This window comes from Marmota flaviventris, chromosome 6, assembly GCF_047511675.1.
Source record: "Marmota flaviventris isolate mMarFla1 chromosome 6, mMarFla1.hap1, whole genome shotgun sequence".
NCBI classification, from domain to species: domain Eukaryota; kingdom Metazoa; phylum Chordata; class Mammalia; order Rodentia; family Sciuridae; genus Marmota; species Marmota flaviventris.
Window position 1 is genome coordinate 97,494,000 of NC_092503.1, and position 19,966 is coordinate 97,513,965.

The 19,966-nt window shown below is 34.3% G+C and overlaps 1 protein-coding gene across 1 annotated transcript in view; it reads right to left on the minus strand.

Annotated features, from left to right (window-relative positions):
• Positions 1-300: 300 nt before the first annotated feature.
• Bend6 (BEN domain containing 6) overlaps positions 301-19,966 on the minus strand; it is a 36,278-nt gene continuing 16,612 nt past the window's right edge. Inside the window, exons 3-6 of the mRNA XM_027938192.2 lie at positions 9,123-9,343; positions 7,551-7,743; positions 6,249-6,385; positions 301-400 (exon numbers count right to left, since the gene is read on the minus strand). Coding sequence (XP_027793993.1) covers positions 6,258-6,385; positions 7,551-7,743; positions 9,123-9,343 — 542 coding nt within the window. The 3' untranslated portion in view covers positions 301-400; positions 6,249-6,257. The remainder of the gene's footprint in view (positions 401-6,248; positions 6,386-7,550; positions 7,744-9,122; positions 9,344-19,966) is intronic.

Genomic DNA, 19,966 nt, shown 5'->3' on the forward strand with positions numbered 1-19,966 from the left:
TCACTGGTAATTATAAATATACAATGTTTTGTTAGGACAACGACTGATCTGAGGGATTGAAGTTTTGTTGCTAATGTAAGAGCTCTGACTATCCTGCTCAGCTGTACAGAGAAGTATTTGGGAATAGGGAAATGCATATTTCCAAAGAAACCATACTGCATGCTTATTTGACTGGTAGAATTTCTCTGGTTTGATGCATCACTGGTATTCAGGGTGGAATCAACATGCAGCTTCTTCAGCAAGCTTCTTACTCCATCAGGAGAGTCCAGCGATGTTACAGATGACTTATAGCCTGTCACTGCACATATCTCTCTATGCTCACTGCCAGGGAGGTTGCAAATTCTCTAGTCCAATGTTAGTCTTAAAACTGAAGGTGCTTTGCTTCAGATACCTGTCATACCTATAAAAAAGAAAATTTCAAAAAAAGAAAAAGAGGGAAAATTTGTATTACAGGTTTTATAATACTTTAAGAATTGTGTGAATTATTTATTTTTATATCTATTACAAATTTGTGTTTAAAATACAAATTGTTGGACTGGGGCTGGGGCTCAGTGGTAGAGAGCTTGCCTAGCACATGTGAGTCACTGGATTCATTCCCTAGCAGCACACAAAAACACTAAATAACAAAGGTATTGTGTTATCTACAACTAAAAATATTTTTAAAAATACAAATTGTTGATAAGAACCATTACTAGTAAAGTGTATCAGTGATTATTTTATTTTGTGCAATGAAATTTCAGCACAGAAAATGGTTAAAGTATTTCACATTAATTTTTATCTGAAGTGACTTTTTTTAAAGACTTTTTTTTTTTTTTTTGGTGGTGGTGGTGCTGAGGATTGAACCCTGGGCCTTGTGCATGCGAAGCAAGCACTCTAACCAACTAAGCCATATCCCCAGCCCTGAAGTGACTTTTAAAAAACTTTTTATTAAGTAAATTTTAAAAGACCCCAAAATAGGTAAATTTCAAAAATTACCCCCTATATGCAAAGTGATCAACCATCTTAAAGTATTATTCACAATTCTGTTATTGTTCAATAATGCTTATTTACTGCTTATTAAGTGTCTGGTAGTTTTCCAGACCTGCTTTACCTCATTCAAAACACAGAAGAATCAAATGAGCAAGGTTAGAGGCAGAATTACTATGATGCTTAGAAAGCTTACTTGCCTGGGTACCTTCAAAAAAAGAGGCCCTATCAGTATCTTTATGTGTTTATATACAGTCACACTGTCACTTAAGAACTGGACGTGTTCTGAGAAATGCATAGTTAGACATTTTTGTCATACTCACACAAACCTAGATGGTGGAGCCTATGCACATAGGCTGTATAGTGTAAAAGTGGTATAGCCTATTGCCCCAAGGGCCAGGATGAACAAAGCAACACTAGACTACATCTAGCACAAGAGAAATCAATCCAATCAAGGGAGTGAATGAGACTACTGCTGTCATAACATTGTATACTGTTTTATGATAAACTTTTTTTTTTATAAGTAGAAAGAGTGCCATCTAATTATAAAAACTATAATATTGTAAAGAAATCGATAACAGTTACTTATTACCAAGCATTATACACTGTGCATAATTATATGTATCTTGCTTTTATATAACTGGCAACCAAATAGGTTTGTTTAAACTGACATCACCACAAAGACATTGGTAATGTGTTATGATAGCCAAAACATCACTATGAAATTTTCAGCTCCATTATAATCTTAAGGGACCACTGTTGTATATTCAGTCCATCGTTGACCAGAAACAACATTACCTGACGCATGACTGTATTTTGTTAAGTTTGCAAAAATAAGATATTTCAACCACAACCAGTTTAGACAGCTGGCTCTTTCCATTTCAACTGTCTCTTAGTGATAATTTGTCCTCTTATTGTAACTATGGAGCAGCAGTAACCATTTCTATGATCTTAATAAAATAAATGACCATTAATAAAGGGTTGACCAGTATGTATTTTATGTGTTTTGCAATGTCATCCACGTATAGTTACATTTTTCTTGGTCATCTCAGTTTGGTATGTCTTCTAGGAATATTCTGAATATGGTTAATTCAGAGAACATTTAAGAGCAGGCATTCAGAGAAGACCCGAAAAGACCTGACATCTTCTGATTTAGATATGAAAGAGATTCAATAGAGGTTCCCCCATTTTTTTTAACCCAGGGGCACTTAACCACTGAGCCACATCTCCCCATTTATTTGGAGACAGGGTCTCACTAAGTTACTTAGGGCCTCATTAAGTTGCTGGGGCTGGCTTTGAACTTGCAGTCCTCCTGGCTCAGCCTCTTAAGTCACTGGGGTAAGAGATGTGTGCCACCATGCCTGGAAAAGTTTCTCCAAATTTTACAACAATCCTAAAAATTACATATTACTAACAAAGAATTGACAATGTAAAAGAAACCTCAGTAAAAGAAAATTGTCAAAGAGAAAAATAGAAAGCAAATTTCCATAAAATATTTAGAGAATAGTCTAAATAATTTTTTCTATTCCTCCTACAGAAAATGCCATTACAAGATTCTCATCAAATGCAGAGACAATAAAAGAATAGGCAGGGCTTATTATCAGTGGCAGAGTGCTTGCCTAGCTCGTGGAGGCAGCACCACATAAAAATAAACATAAAATAAAGGCATGCTATCTAATTACAACTATAAAAAAATTTTAAAAAAGAAGAGGCAATCAGTGTGTACACAACTAAATAAAGTAGAATATTGTACAGCTGTTAATATGATGTCATTTTCTCTACATTATATATATATATGTGATATCTGAGAAATTTGTTAACACCTAACAATGTAGTTTTCATGATTTATTTTTCTTCTAAATTAATATATGGAGCTGGAACCAATTATATATTCATACTTTGCATTCCTTCCCTTAAAGAGGACTCTGCAAATTCAATTCAGATTCAGGTTCCAGAAGTCCTGGATCTGAGATATATGGTACTGTTATCCCTGTTTTAATTGAAGTTCAGAGAAGTCATGTGATTTTACAAAGTTCACCATTATTAAAAGGTGCAGCAGCCTTTCAAACCTGACTTTCCTTCCCAACACATTAGTAATGATGGTTAATTTCATGTGTCAACCATGGTGTAAATTGTCTGGTCAAATGGCAGCCTAGATGTTGCTTTGAAGATATTTTTAGATGAGATTAACATATCAGTCATTTGAACAAAACAGATTGCCTTCCCTACTCTTAAGAGGGGCTTAAGAGAAACCACCAAAGTCCCATGAGGAAGAAAGAATTTTGCCTCCAAACTGCCTTTGGACCCAAGATGGCAAAATCGACTTTTCCTGACTTCTGTTCACCAGATGCCAGTAGTACCACCCAGTTGTGACAACCAGAATTAATCTTCAAGACACTTCCAAATATCCCCTGATGAGAGAAAGGAAAGGGGCAAAATAGCCTGCCTACCTGCTATGTGAGCGCCACTATGTTAGATTAGCTCTAAGCAATTATATATGCATATGTGATAGTATGTTGAGATGATCAACATTGAGGTAGCTTTGGACATTTCAGGAGAAGGCTGTTGATCACTTCGTAGGTTGAGTTAAGAGATAGTAGCCTAGGGTTGGGGTTGTGCCTCAGTGGCAGAACGCTTGCCTCGCACATGTGAGGCACTGAGTTCCATCCTCAGCATCACATAAAAATAAATAAACAAATATATTGTGACCATGTATAACTAAAAAAATATTTTTTAAAAACAGGTGGTAGGGCTGGGGTTGTGGATCAGTGGTAGAGTGCTCACCTAGCATGGGCAGGACCCAGGTTCGATCCTCAGCACCACATAAAAATAAAATGCATTGTGTTGTGTCCATCTACACCAAAAAATAAATATTAAAAAAAGTCATTGTTTATTAAAAAAAACAGGTGGTAGCCTAATATTCTGTAATTCTTATAAATAATTTTTTTCAGTTCTTATAAGAAAGAAGTAAAAAAATAGAGAAAGGTCAGAAAGATTGATAACTTCAAGCTCTTGGCAAGTGAGAGCTGAGGCAAATTGAGGGCAATCACAGGAATAGGAGAATAGACTTTTTTAAATTAAGAGGGACAGAACTTAGCTCTTACTCCAACTGAAATGAACCTTATCTAGAAAATGACTTTCAATTCATAAATCACCAACAACCAGGCTGGGATTGTGGCTCAACGGTAGAGTGCTCCCCTAGCACGGGTGGGACCCGGGTTCGATTCTCAGCACCACATAAAAATAAAGGTATTGTGTTGTGTCCATCTACAACAAAAAAGATTCTTTCTCTCTCTCTAAAAATAAATAAATAAATAAGTCACCAACAAGGACCTGAGCTTAGTCCTGGGACATGGACACAGTCTACCATAGGAACCATGGTGGGGACCCTAGGCTTCTTGATGCACAGGAATTTGTAGACATTTGCATGATTTTTCAGTACCTCTTGCCTTGCTAATACCAATACTAGGAAAATAATTTTCCCAGGGAATATTTTTTTGGTGGCAGGACAGAGTGGGAGTACGTTTATCTGAATGAATGTAGTCATGTTTATGTTCCTGTGGGTTCAATGACCCAAGGAAAAAAAAATACAGCAGTAGTCCAGTAGATGGTGCTGTATCTGCCTAATTCATCAAGCACTTACAAATTAAGGTTGTATGTGACCATGTCTTTCCCAGTAGAATATTTTCTTCAGTCCTTTGGATATAAGTTGAATTTAGCTATACTTTAAGTTAAAGATATCTGCCAAATTAAACAGAATTTGCATTTATGTTAATTTTCACTTCTGATTCAAAACATGCATTCCTAATCAAGGTAACCTGGCAGTCAGTACAAAGCAAGGCTTAGGCCCAGAGGCACAAGAACATATTGTGTTCAAAACAAAAGGTTTTTCCTTTGTTTCAATTTTCATTAATGCCATAGTCAGGAGGCTTAATAACACTACTACTGGCACGCATAAGCAAAACTGATATACAAATCTTTTAATGTTCATTTCTTCAATATCCTGCTGGCTGATAAAGTCAGATGTGTGTTTTGTTACTATCCTTGGTAGTCTAAGATATTAAAAAAGACAGAGCTTAGGATATTAAAATGACTTATGGAATTCAGAAATATAATAATGTGCTCCAAAAGATAGCTTCATGAGTTGGAGTTCTAGTTTCATAGCATTCAGAAAGGTCAAATTTCTGAATATTACCCTGAATATATTCAGGATATCTGGCTTGTCTCATGTCAAAATGAGAAGTTCTAGGGCACATTTACACAATTATAATTGGAAAGTTATGAGATTCATAATCTACTGAAATTTATAATCCCATGGGGAGAAAAAGGATCCAAATATCCTTATCTTTTATAACTCGTGAAGTCAGTCTCCAATATGTGTGAGCCAAGAGGAAGGATCTCACTGCAATTATTGTAAGTAGTATTTTTTTTTTTTAAGAAAGAGAGACTCTTGTTGGCTCTCATTGGAGCTGGACTTACTTGTATAACAAAACAGATGAAGGACCCTTGAGGAGGATGGTAGTGACAGCAATGGGTAGAGGGTGGAGGAAGTTGCTACTCTACATATATAACTCCATGTTCCACTTAAAACATGGTCAGAAAAAATGAAGACAAATAAAATAGTGTTGATGGTGACTCCAGTTAGGCAGAAAACAGACAAAACAGAAGTCAAAGAGAAGTAAAGAAAGTAGGGAGAGGGCTGGGGCTGTGGCTCAGTGGTAGCATGCGTGAGGCACTGGGTCGGATCCCCAGCACCACATTAAAAAACAAACAAACAAACAAACAAAAAAACCCTGAATAAACAAAATAAAGGTGTTGTGTCCATCTATAACTGAAAATATTTTCAAAAATGGGGGTGGGGGGGCAGGGAGAAGGGATATCTTCCAAACGTGTGAACCTTACTCTTGTGTGTTACCTACATGTACCTCAATGAAGCTATTAATAACATGATCATACATATTTCCCATCAAAATAATGGAGAGCATGTTAGTTAGTTTTCTATTATTACAACAAATATCCAAGATAATCAGTTTATGAAAAGAATAGCTTTATTTTGGCTCCCATTTTTGGGGGTCTCAGTCCATGATGTTTTGGTCTGGTTGCCTTTGGGCTTGTGGTGAGGGTGCATGGCGGAGCAAGCTCTTACCTCATGGTGTGAAAGCAAAAAAGAGAAGGAGGAAAAGAGTACTCTGCAGTGGAGTATTTGGAAAATGCTGTTTCAGAGATAAAAATAGCACATTTTGCTGTCACATTGAAAGGATTGTGAAGATGTAAAAACTTACCAAAAGGATCTACTTAATATCCTGAGAGTTAAGATTTTTGCTTAAACTTGGCTTCTTGGTACAGTTGTTTAGTTTTTGCCCTATCATTCTCCTAATTGAAACATCATCCGTATTGGGAAATAACTGTTTTGTTACTCCTGTAAAAGACAACAATAACACCCCAAAACACTTCATGAGACTTTTGAATCTTAAAGCACAAACTGAGGCAAAACATTAAACATCCTACATTGTAATTTTGTCTCCATTTTACAAAAGTACCCCAAATTCCCAAGAGGTATTTAAATGATTTTGTTTTCAAAATAAAACAAGAGATAACAGAGGGTCCATATTGTCTGTTTTTTTTTAATTATACATGGATACAAATATCTTTATTTATATTTTTATGTGGTGCTGAGGATAGAACCCAGTGCCTCACATGTGCGAGGCAAGCACTCTGCCACTGAGCCACAACCCCAGCCCCAGAAGGTCCATATTGTAAAAGCAGAATATACTTTTGTCTTCCTATGGCACCATTCAACTATAACCCTGCTCCTTACTTCCAACCTGAAATCTTTTTGCTCCATAATGTTAGGTATTTATTTTTATCCATTCCTAACATCAGTTGAAACTACTAGATTCCAAATTATCTTTTTCCAGGTAAGAAATGACATACATAGAACCCGGATTCAGAGACTCTCTAAATTTGTTGGATGATTGCAAAAAAAAAAAAATCTTTTTTTTAAATAATCTAGATGATTATATGTAAGAAGGTTTATTAATTTAAAAACTACAAATAGTATAGTCAAGTTAACCTTCATCTTTCTAGAATAAAAGACGAAGGATATAACCAAGAAAGAGAAAAATGGAAATTGTTATTGAAATTTTATTTTAAATTTTTTTATTTTTGAAAACCACAAATGTTATTAATTCAAACTTGTTGGTCATATGACCTTCAGTTTTATTTTATTTTATTTTTTTTTTTAATATTTATTTTTTAGTTTTCATGGACACAACATCTTTATTTTATTTTTATGTGGTGCTGAGGATCGAACCCAGTGCCTTGTGCATGCCAGGCGAGCACGCTACCACTTGAGCCACATCCCCAGCCCATGACCTTCAGTTTTATTTTAAAAACCATTTTAATGAAAAGTTTTCAATAAATTTTCCCATGTTTAATGGAAGCATTATACTATTCTAAAATTTTTCTTTCATAGAACAATAAATTTGAAAAAAAAATAAAAAGGACCATGAAAGAATAACTTGACCTTGAATGGTAACACAATTTCAAATTTGTGTGACAATATAATGAAATGATATTATCACCTATGATTTCTTGAACTTCATTCTGATTCATAGCTGGTTTTACGGCTTTGTCCCTTGAAGTAGAGGATTTTGCCCCTGTCAGGCTATGTGTGGCCATGTATTCGTTTGTGTAAAGTACTTGCATTAAATCATTAATAAACTTCTGAGGCTTGCTCTTATTACAACGGGCAATCTGCCATTTTTCAATCTTGAACTAAAAAAGTAAGAAATAATAGTCGAAGTTAGAAAAAGAAAAATGGTATCTGGAGAAATATATTACTAATTAAGATGTGCCAGCAAACAATATCAACATTATTTAAGGTGACATATTATACTTTAGTATATGCTTTACACTTCAAGGGTTAGAGTTTAATGTTATCTTTGAGATAATTCTCAGTATTTATGAGATATTTGTTCCAGGGTTCATGTAAATTCTTGTCATGTAATCTGGATTTGGTGCTTCAAGGATCAATCCTATCCTCAGCACTGCATACCAAGTGTGGTAAGCAGAATAATGGTCTCTGAAGATCACAGCCTAATCCCTGTACTGTGACTATATTACCTCACAGTACAAAAGCAATTTTGTAAGATGTGATTAAAGGTAAGTACTTTGAGATGGGAAATTATCCTGGATTGCTCGTGTGAGCTTAATCTACTCATACAAGTACTTAAAAACAGAAGAGGGAGGCAGAAGAGTGGGTCAGAAAAGAGAGACACAAAAAAGAGGAAAGATTCAGAAAGAGAGACTTATGTGTCATGGCTGGCTCTGTAGGTAGGAGAAGTGGGCCATGACCCCAAGGGGTGTGATTGCCTCTAGCTGTGGGAATGGCCTTTAGTTTAGAGCCAGCAAGAAAATGGGAAATTCAGTTCTACATACAAGAAACTAAGTCCTGCAACACAAATGAACAGGAAACAGATTCTCCTTTACAGTCTTCAGGAATGTTCCTGCTGACCTCTGATTTTAGTTCAGTGAAGCCTGTTCCAGATTTTGGACCTACAAAAATATGAGATACTAAATTTATGTTATTTGAAGTCACTAAATTGTGGTAATCTGTTAATAGCAATAGGAAATTGGTATACTATGACTCAAATATTCTGAATGTTAGATTGTTAATATTTCATTATCCCCTTTGAAGGCATAATTTCCAAGGCTGATCTGTGATTTTAACAAAACCTTATCTTTTTGGGTTTCTGATTTTTGATTAAGAGAAACTGCAAAAAAAAAAAAAATAAATAAAAAAGGAATTGTGATCCTCCAGTGCACAGAGACTGAAATTTATCTTCTCTCAATTATATAAAATTTTATAACTGTTGATGCCTAAGTATCCTCCTGTTATTGGTTTTAGAATGTAATAGCTTAAAAACTTGATCATTTTTCTACAATTTGACTTTAGTTTTTTATACTGGGTATTTGCTCTCAGAAATTAATTTTCATTGCATAGATAAAATAGTTCAATATAATAAGAATATTAAGGTTATGTCCTAAACTTACCTAAAAACTTATCTGATACAACAATGATCATTTCTGCCTTTATTTTAATTTTTGCATTTAACTATTTTCCAGAGAACGACAGGGCAAGTATTCCAACTGACCTGCTTCTCTTCAGGATGATGCTCCTCCTCAGCCTTCAAGGAAACTGGTGAACTAGAATTAGAATTGGAATTACTGCCTGTTGAGGCAAATGAATCTGGTGAGGAATTATTTGTTGCTCTCCAGAGAGTGGACGCAGATGTGGACATGGTCCCTCCACCCTTAAGCAAGGTTTCCGCCATGCTAACCAATTCTTCAAACTGGGTGACTGCTTGTGGTAACACTGGAATGGCAAGAGAAAGTAGCATTTTACAAACATGTTCATAAGGGTGCATATTTACATATTTTTATTCTGTATATGTGCACAGAACTATGAGGAATAAATTGTTAATATTTTCTACCTTTGGTAAATAAACATAGTGGAGAGGGTGAAACATTGATTTTTTTATTATTAAATAACTTAATAATTGTTTAATAATAATAAATCAATTTTAAAACAATTTGGTCATTGTATTTAAGTGTATATGTATTACTTTGAAGCTAAAAAGTTGATACTTAAAATGTTGATTCTTTTTTTCTATATTTGAAGGTGTTGAATCTGTCATTTGGAGACGTTTCTGATTCTATTATCAATCACCTTCTGGAAGTTCACACTAGGCCAGTTTAAATGCCAAGATAAAATCAACAAATTCTTACAGATTCAAATAAATTTTCCACAACCTTTGTGTATGGTCCACCACCACAGTCAAATTCTATCAAATTAATAAAAATACACTGCTGCAATTCAAATCTATGTTGTCATGTATTAAAGATGAATTTTGCTAATCAACTGAATATTCACTTTGTCCCTTTTTGTTTGTATTGGAAACTTACACATTCAAAGTTTTCATGCTTCCATGTAAAATGGTCTTCTCTGTTGTTATATCTAGTTTGTTTCCTAAGGACAAATAACATGTTGTTGGAGTTGGAAGAGATCTTGAACCCTGTCTAATTATATTCCTCAATCAAATGTCAAGGGCACTGCTTGCTGGAGAAGTGAAAGAGACTCTGAAACAAACTGAAATAATCTTTCTCTCTTCTCTCTTCTCTCTCTCTCTCTCTCTCTCTCCTTTCTTAGGTATTTTTCTTAAGCATATTATTGAGCTATACTCTTTAGAATAATTTATGACAAATCAAAATTAATACATCTTGTACTATATTAATAGGCAACTCTACTAAAGAAGAATTTATAGTTTCTTATTCTTTCAATAAATATTCACTAAGCATCTCTTATGGTGCCAGACACTTATTCAATCAGTGATTATTTATTGAGCATTTAATAATATTAAATATTTATCTAACTTTTTCTCTGTGCCACAAACTATTCTGAGAATTCCTGTGATGTTCACTCAATCAATCCTCATTGCAGAAGAGGTCAATTAAAGGATAAGTAACTTGTCCAGAAGAGCCAGATTCAGACTGTCAGTACCCACATCCATGTTTTACAGACTCTCAATATTTGCCAACCACTATGTGAAGTGCTAGGGGAAAAAACTGGGAGCAAAACCAGATGTGACCCTTGCCCTTTTGGAGCTCAGAGTATGGTAGATAATCTTTCTCTCTTCTCTCTTTCTCTCTCTCTTTCTCATGTATTTTTTCTTAAGCATATTATTGAGCTATACTCTTTAGAATAATTTATGACAAATCAAAATTAATACATCTTGTACTATATTAATAGGCAACTCTACTAAATATGGTGGAGTGGGGTGAAGGGGAGGACATTATTCACATAGCCATGCAGTACAGTAAGAATTTTGTCTTGCTCAAAGAGGGTCTGGCCTTTGTGCCAACTCCTAGATGGTAACTTCTAAACCCTTTGGGGTTTCCCGAAGGATAGATTTATCTTTGTTAATCATGGTGAGCACCTGGGACCACACCTGGTAGTTTATGCTAATAAGGTAATTCAGAGTAAAGTCTTTTGTACCCAATATCCAGAGGGTAGAAGCTGACCACAACTAGAAATCTAGAAAGATCTACCATATAATTTAGAGACTGAATTCAAGCATGTGGACAATCAACCAGTCATGCCCATATGAAGCCTCATTCAAAACTTTGGATATCAGAATTCCAATGAGCTTCCTGAAGGAGCATTACTGTCTGCATATGGTCACACATAGATCCAGGAGGGTAAGACTTCCTGAGGACAACAGAACTCCATATTTAAAAAACCTCCTAGATTCTACCCTCCTCATATTCTAATTTGTGTCCTTTACTTTGTAATACAATCATGACTTTAAATAGGCTTCAGTGAGCTCTATGAATTTTTCTATCAAATTATTAAATGTGAGGGTGGTATTAGGAAATCCCCAAGTTTGTACTTGGTGACAGAAGTCTTGGGCAGATTTGGCAGTCTGGAGGACAGTGCCCTTGACCTTGCAATTGGACTAACTTGTACATGCAAAGAAATAAAAATTATAATTCTGAAGTTACACAAAGAGGCATTGATCTGAGAGCTAAAGACCCAATAGGAATTAAAGAGCTGAAGAGAATGAGGGGAGGTCATTATAGGCACAGAAAATGCATGATCTGTATTTGAAGAACTGAAAGAAGGCTAAAGCTATAATGTCAAGACAAAAAGGGAATTTGGTTTAATATTTGAAGATTTATTTTGGTTGTTGTATGAATAAGCAATTAATTCCTTTTTGTCAATGACTATATTCCATTACTTCACAATTAATACTCTGCAACAAATGCATCTAATCATCTATTGATTAATTATTTACCATTGATACATAATTTTAATTGTTCCCTAATAGTCTAAGATATTGATGTTATATAATTTACTTAAATGCTCCATTTTTGCTTCTTGGAGATTAGGTTACTTCCAATTTTTCTTTATTACAAATAAAACTCTGACCAGCCTTCTAGCACATACATCTTCATGTGCATCTCTGATCATGTCAATTCTAGACATTTCTCAAAGCATTATATTAGGGTCAAGAGGTATAAATAAATGTTTTCAAGATTCATTTAGTTACCAAATTCTCTTCAGAAAGACTTTTTCTGATTTACATTTCCATTAAAAATGTAAGACATTGGCCATTTCACTGTACCACTAACAACAGGCTTTAGTCATTAACAATAATCTTCACTTTTTGAGAGGTTAAAGTCTTAGTACAATTTAAGTTGTAATTATTTAATTATTGTTAAGTTAAATATGTATTTATTTGGTTTTTTTTGAGTGTTTGAATTTCTTTTAAGAATTACCTATGATACTATTGGCACCAGTACGTTTTTGTATTTTTTGAAAACTTACTTGGCCTATGTAAAATGCTTACAAGACTGCCTGCTGTACAATGTATAAGTTATTGCTGTTAACTCCTTTGTATATTAGCAATTTAATTATTTGTATGTTAGCATTATTTGTATATTAGCATTCTAATCTTTTATTTGTACGAAATTGTGATTACCTTTCTCAGAATGTTTCTTCTTAATGTTATCACATTTTAAAAGCATACACAAAAGCCTAGTGTGACAGTGTGCACCTCTGTAGTCCAAATCACTTGGAGTCTGAGGCAGGAGGATCCCTTAGGCCCAAGACTGTGAAGCCAGGCTAGACAACATAGGGAGATCCTGCCTTTAAAATTAAATAAATAAATGTGTGTGCACACGCCCAGTTTGAGTCTTTATTCTAGTTAAAAGTAGTGATATTTTCTTAGTATATTGTCATTTTATGCTTGAAAATTATTCAAATATTCATTCATATATTGAATAATTGTAACATATTTTTAGAAATGTTTTCTCCCCACATATATATTTTAAACTTTTAATGGAAAAATTTAAACACAGACAAAAAATGGTAAAATACCCTAGTTTCTGCTCAAGTGAAGCCAATCTTGTTCTATCTTCCCAACTACTTTCTTCCCAAGATTACTTGATTCGAGTCACACGTATCATCTCATTTTATTTGTAAATATTAGTATCTATAGATATTCATTCCATTTATGAGTATGTATTTCTAAAAGGTGAAAAATTAAAAAAATATAACTGTAACACCACTGCCACAGTAAGAAATAATTAAAAGTAATTCTTTAAAAAAACCTGGTCAATGTTTAAATTTCTCTGCCAAGTTGGTTTTGTTTTTGTTTTTTAACAGTTTGAATCAGGACCCAATCAAGACTGTGCATTACAATTATTTGCTGTTTCATAGGAACTATAGTTTCCTCTCCCTCTCCTAGTTTTCTCCCTTGCAATTTATTAGTTTAAAAAACTGAGTCATTTGCTTGGAGGATTTCACTTGGTCTGGATTTTGCTGATTTTACAGCTAAGTAGGCATTTAACATATTCTTCTGTTCTTTGTATTTGATATAGATTAGTAGTTAGATCTGAAGTCTTATTAGATTCAAGTAGTGCTTTTAATGCGTGGTTAGCTCTTTTATGATATTATAAGCCACGATGATCACTGCTTAGGTTCATTATGTCATAAGAGGTCCCCGAATGGTGATATTCTAATTATTTTATTTTTTGCTAACTAGCTGAAATTCTTTTAAAAAGGGAAGCTCCCTCTTACCAACTATTTGGTCACTCAGAGGTTCATTTCATATAGTAATGACAGGATAAATGCTTCATTTTGGGGGGTCTGTATTTGCCAGTTTTCAAAGTAATTAGTTGCTTTTTTCAGATGACTATTAGATTATGAACTCATACGCTTAAACATGTACAATATGTTTCTACCTATTGTGATTATCATTCTTTTTTATTTTATTTTAATTTTTACATTTGTTCTAATTAGTGTGGTTATCATTCTTTTTGATGCTCAATCTGCACTTCTTTGGTTAGTAGGAAGCTCTTGTAGTTAACACAATCACAGTCTTTGTTATACTTCCTCACTGGTATGGCAAGATGTTCCTATTTCCTGTTCAAAGCCCCTGACAAGGCTCATGTGGTGTATTCCATGTGCAGATATCAAATCAGCCTTTTCTTCAAGGATCTTGAGTTTCTTTTAGTGGGAAATAATGCTATAAGACTACATCCAGGTGCTAGAAATCTCCTTTGCTATTGAGTTCTTGTTTCTAGTCCTATTTAGTGAATAGTATTAGGAAATATATGATGTTACATTTTTAAAGACAAAGTTCATCAACTCTTCAAACAAGTACTTCCCATTCAAATTCAGAATGTGTAGTTTTTATTTAAACTGCATAGGCATGTTTTCATGTGCTACTTGGTGCAAAATGAGAACCTAACTTGGAATATCAGTTTTTCCAACACCATTTGCTGAATAATCAATGATTTTCCTCATTGACTTGCAGGGCTCACTATATAGCTACATTTGCAGGATCCAGTGCAACATGAATATGCAGAGACCCTTGCTCAAAACTTCTTAAGAACTTTTTAAAAAATTTTTATTAGTTATTGATGAATCTTTATTAATTTATTTGTTTATATATGGTGCTGAGAATTGAACCCAGTGCCTCACACATGATAGGCACCACTTAGCCACAACCCAGCCCAAAAACTTCTTAAGAATTTTAAGAGGATGACAATAAAACCTTAGACCAGTAAAAGCAGGGCCCTGTGTGACTACATGATTCACATACCCAGGAAGGTGGCCTTGCTGACTTGTGATAGCAAACATAATAATAGTAAATTTTTATAAAGTACTCTCTATGTCCTTAACTCTATTCTGAATGATTAACCTGTCACCAGGTGACACATTTCAGAGATGAGAACACTCTCTTCTCTAAAATGGCACAGAGCTGTTGAACAACTTACACAATACCGGTCAGTATGTGGTAGGGCTAGGGCTTGAACCTACATGCTGCCTCCCAAATCCATAGTATTTATCTCTGTGTCATGTTGCCTCTAGGACTTTTATCATATATTGGGTTCTGTTGGAGGGGATATGCATTGTTCTCCATAGATCTGCTAACTCTTGGACTTTTAATCATTGGATAATAGGCTCCGCCCACTACTAGCTCTGTAACCTTGGCAAGCTAACTCCTCTATTTCTCAATTTCTTAATCTCTAAAATAGAAGTTCTAAAACTACTCACAAGGATGAGAGATAAGACTCAGAACAGTATGATACCTAGCAAGTACTGTATAAGATTCACTTATTATACAATTTAATATGGACACATTTTGTACTCGTACTTTTTTCTTAGAATGTTCATAATTGATCTTGCCTATTTATTCCTTCAGATTAACTTTATTTATTTATTTATTTATTTATTTATTCATTCATTCATTCATTCATTCATTCATTCCAGTACTGAAGATTGAATCCATGGGCACCTTACCATTGAGCAACATCCCCAGCCCTTTATATTTTGAGACAAGATCTCGTTAAATTGGCAGGCTGGCCTTGAGCTTGCCATATTCCCGTCTTAGCCTCCCAGTGCCTGGAATTACAGGTGTGTGTCACTGTGCCCAGCTCAGTTTAACTTTAGAATAAAATTTGTCAATTATTAAAAGACAGAAGGGGCTGGCGCTGTAGCTCAGCCGTAGAGCATGCACCTAGCATATGTGAGGCTCTGGGTTTGATCCCAACACCACATAAAAATAAATAAATAAATAAATAAATAAATTAAATAAAGATGTTGTGTCCAACTACAACTAAACAAATATTTAAAAAAAAAAGAATGGATTTGATTTAAAAAAAAAAAAAAAGACAGAACCAAAACAGCCACTGGTATTTTGATTGTGACTGCATTCAAACTACTAGTTATTTTGGGATGAGCTGGCAACTTTTCTTCCCACCTATAAATGTGACATGTCTCTCCATTTATTTAGGTTTCTTCATTTCTCAGTTTTTACATTTTTCTTCACAAATTCCCACACATTTCTTGCTAGGGTAATTAGTCAATATTTTATAGTTGTTTGTAATTAATGTGAACATATTTTCTTTTCCTTCTTTTAGGAAAATAGCTGATAATTTCTGATATATAAGGAAATTACTGATTTTTTTAAAACGGTAGATACTAGATATTTGGCATCTTTTATGTATCAAGGATTTGTTACTTTTAAAATAAAAATAGGCTTATAAGAGCAATGGTCCTCTGCCTTATCACTCGCCATTCATGATTTTCACTCCTAGACACTTTCACTTCCCATTCATTTACCCTTTTTTCTGGTATTTGCCCCTTCATTGTCTTAAATAATAATATGCATGTACAACTATTTCTCATTTTTTTCAGATTCAGAAAATTATTTGCTGACTTTCAGCTATGTAATATGACAAGGTAGCTCTTATTTGATTTCTCTATTATCTACAAAACAAAAACAAACAAACAAAAACCCCACAAAACCCTCCAACAAACATAAGCAAAAACAAAAACACCCAAAACCCCACAGGCACAGTACTCACATGCAAACATACCCACACTTTTCTCCTTTTCCATCATCCTTGAATATTATAACAGGATTGCTAGTTCAACCAATATTGCACTTATGTTATTATAGTAATGTAAATATTATTCACAATTCCTTTTCTTTATAAATGTTTTGCCCTGAAGTCAATAATTGTCTTATGTTAATAGTTTGTTTAATATTTTTATTGCTTCTTTCACTAACACATCTCATAAGTCCCCACCAATATCCTTGTGATGTGTTTGGATTCATCATGTCATCCATTTTTTCTTGGAAATCTTGCTCCTGGAACCCTATATACCTGGGTTAGCTGTATGCTTGTCATCCTGGGCCTTCCCTGTGTCTCTCCTGAAATGGATCACCTGTTTTCTGGTTACTGTCTTTCTCTTTATAGGTTTGTTATCTCATTTTGGAGAAGCACAATCTGTATTTTTAGATTCTATAAAAGAAATCATGGGAAGCACATTTTTGAGGTTTTGTTAAGTGTGAAAATATTATTGCCCTTCTTTGACATTCAGTCAGTAATTACACTGGGTTAGAATTCTAGGTTTAAATCATCTCCTTTCAGAATTTTGAAGGCATTGCTTAATTATCTTGGAGCTTCCAGTTTTGCTATTAAAAAGTCCAGTGCCATTCAGATTCCCAGTGCTTGGTTTGTGACATGCTTGTTCTCTTCTTTGCTTTTGCTGTTCTGAAATTTCACAATGTTATGCTTTAGAGCGAGTCCATTTTCCTCTGTTAGATTGGGATTTTAGTGGAATCTTGATTATTTTATTTTATGAAAGTTTTACTTAAATCTATAAATAAAGTCAATTCAGCATAGTTAAAATCATTAACAGTTTTATTCTCTAATCATTATTTCCAACCAAAAGTATAATTTACTATGAGAAAATAATGAAACATTTATCTGAAACTAAGGTGATTATATCGTCTTCCAGTCTCAAATTATTGTTTTCAGGCTAAGCTCTTGCCACATTTTTGTACCTATGTGAGATGATGGATATGTTAATTAGCTGGACTATTTTAATCATTTCACTATGTATCTTCAAAATGTCATATTGTATACCTTAAGTGTATATATGCACTATAAAATTTTAGAAAAATGTTTTAAACACTTAGCAAATAAACTTATCTGCATTTCTAGTGGCATCTTTTTTATTGGTTCTATTTTAGTTATATATAACATTAAGATTTGTTTTGATATAATTATAAAAGCATGGAACATATTTTGCTCTAATCCAGTCCCCAGTATTTCCCCCTTTCCTTCCCTCCTCTCTTTCTCTGTCCCTTCCTTTGGTGCTATCTTTTGACCTAGAAGTTTGTGCTCTTTAGTTTATTGTATTGTGGGTTTTTTGGTTTTGGTGTTGGGTTTTTGGTACTACATGCTGAGCAAGTGCTCCTTCACTGAGTTACACCCCACCCCTATTTTTGTTTTATTTTGAGACAGGGTCTTGCTAAATTGCCCAGGCTGGCCTAGAACTTGAGATTCTCTTGAGTAGCTGAGATTACAGGCATGAAACACTACACCTGGCTTGGTTTCTTAAAAGTATCTTCTTCCTCTGTTCTCTTTTAGGAACTTTTCTCTTTGGATGTTAGGACTCTTGGACTATTTTTCTAATCTTTTATATTTTCCTTTGTCTTCTTGCTCTAATGTCTACAACATGTTTTTTAATATTTGTTTATTTATTTATTTTTTAGTTTTTGGTGGACACAACATCTTTGTTTGTATGTGGTGCTGAGGATCGAACCCGGGCCATTTTTAACTTTAACTTCCAGACATTCTATTGAATTTCTAGGTTTCCCCACCACCACCTTGTTTTCTGAATATTCTTTTTTAGAAGTACCCTCCTCTTGTTTCATGGATGCACTCTTTTTTTTTTTTTTTCTTAGTGGAGTTTTATTCTGCTACCTGCCTTCTTAAAACATGGATTTTCTCAAATAATCACATCCCCTTTTCCAATTCTCCATTGTCCCTCAGTTCACAGCTTTGGTTCAACATCTCCTGAGAGAAAATCTTTGTTTTTTGATACAGTGAAGAAGTGATAGTTGAAGGCTACAGTGGAAGGATGTGCTTGTGGATTTATGGTCTGAAAGGGTGTTTATGTAGGTTTTTCAATGTTTCCCCTCATTTTCACACTACCATAAGCCTTTTCACAGATATAATTTCTGCAGCTTTTTGCAGTTCTGTGATATGCTTTGGATTATTTCTTTGTAATTTCTCTACCTTTCCCCTGTCCCCACACCACAGACCTAAAAGTTCAGTTTTTTTCCCACATAAAGTCAGTCACCATTTATCCATCTACTTTTCAGCTTCTAAAATTTTATTGGCATTTTAAAAAATGTGTTATGATCTTCTCTTGAGTTCTCTTGGTTCTTGTGCTTTTGCACATTTGCAATATATTTTTTGTTAGGGTTTCAAGACAGGAGGGAAATTCAATCATACTTAAATGAAGCTGAACAAAACTTCCTGCTTTCTGTTTTTGTTTTGTTTCAGTGCTAGGGATTGAACATGGGACCTCATGCACACTAGGCTAGTGCTTTACCACTGAGCTACATCCCCAGCCCAAAACATACTGATTTTTGATTCTTAACTGAAATCTCATTAGTTGTAACTAATGAGTTGTGTTTTTGACTGATTCTTTGTGTTTCCTAGGTGTACATTTATTTTTTATAAATAACAACTTAATACCCTCTTATGTGATAGATAATATCACTCACTTCCTTTCACATATTGTGCTGATCAGTTCTCATCCACAAGATTATGTTTCAACTGTTTAGCACACACACATTTCCCATTTAGACTGTATAGAACAGCACAATAACATTTATATGCTGACATTTTTCTTATTAGGCTTCATAAACAAAGAAGTAGCCCTGATTTTAGTCCAAAGTTATTGGGAACATTATTGCAAACAAGATAACTAGTGTACAGTCTTCTCTCAGAGACTGAACATATTATATAATTATACGAAATGAACTTATTATATAATTTACTTCATTATTATTTTTTTATGTTTTTTTTTACTATCTCCCCCTTATACACACACACACACACACACACACACAAGCATAAGGTCAATGAAAGCAGGAATCTTAGCTGGGCATAGTGGTCCATGCCTGTAATCCGAGCTACTCAGGAGGCTGAGGCAGCAGGATCATGAGTTCAAGGCCAGTGTTGGGAACTTAGTGAGACCCTGTCTTAAAATAAAATGAAAAAATCTGGGATGTATCAGTTATAAAGAGTCCCCATGTAAAAAGAAAGAAAGAAAACAGAAATATTTGTTTCTTCATTCATTTTCCCAGTAGTGCACAGGACCTAAACATAGTAAGGATTTTATAATATTTATTGATGAATAAATACATGAATGAACACTGGAGCATCTGTAGGCCCTCTGACTTTTCCAGTTGCCTGAAGTCCAGCCAAGAACAACTTTACTACTTTGTTTATAAGTTTACATTACAGGCAGTAGAGGGGGCTAGAGAGACAGTATTAAATATGTAATAGGTTATATAGACTTAAAAGTGCCCTGGGAAACAAAGCAGGAGAGGAGGATTAAAAA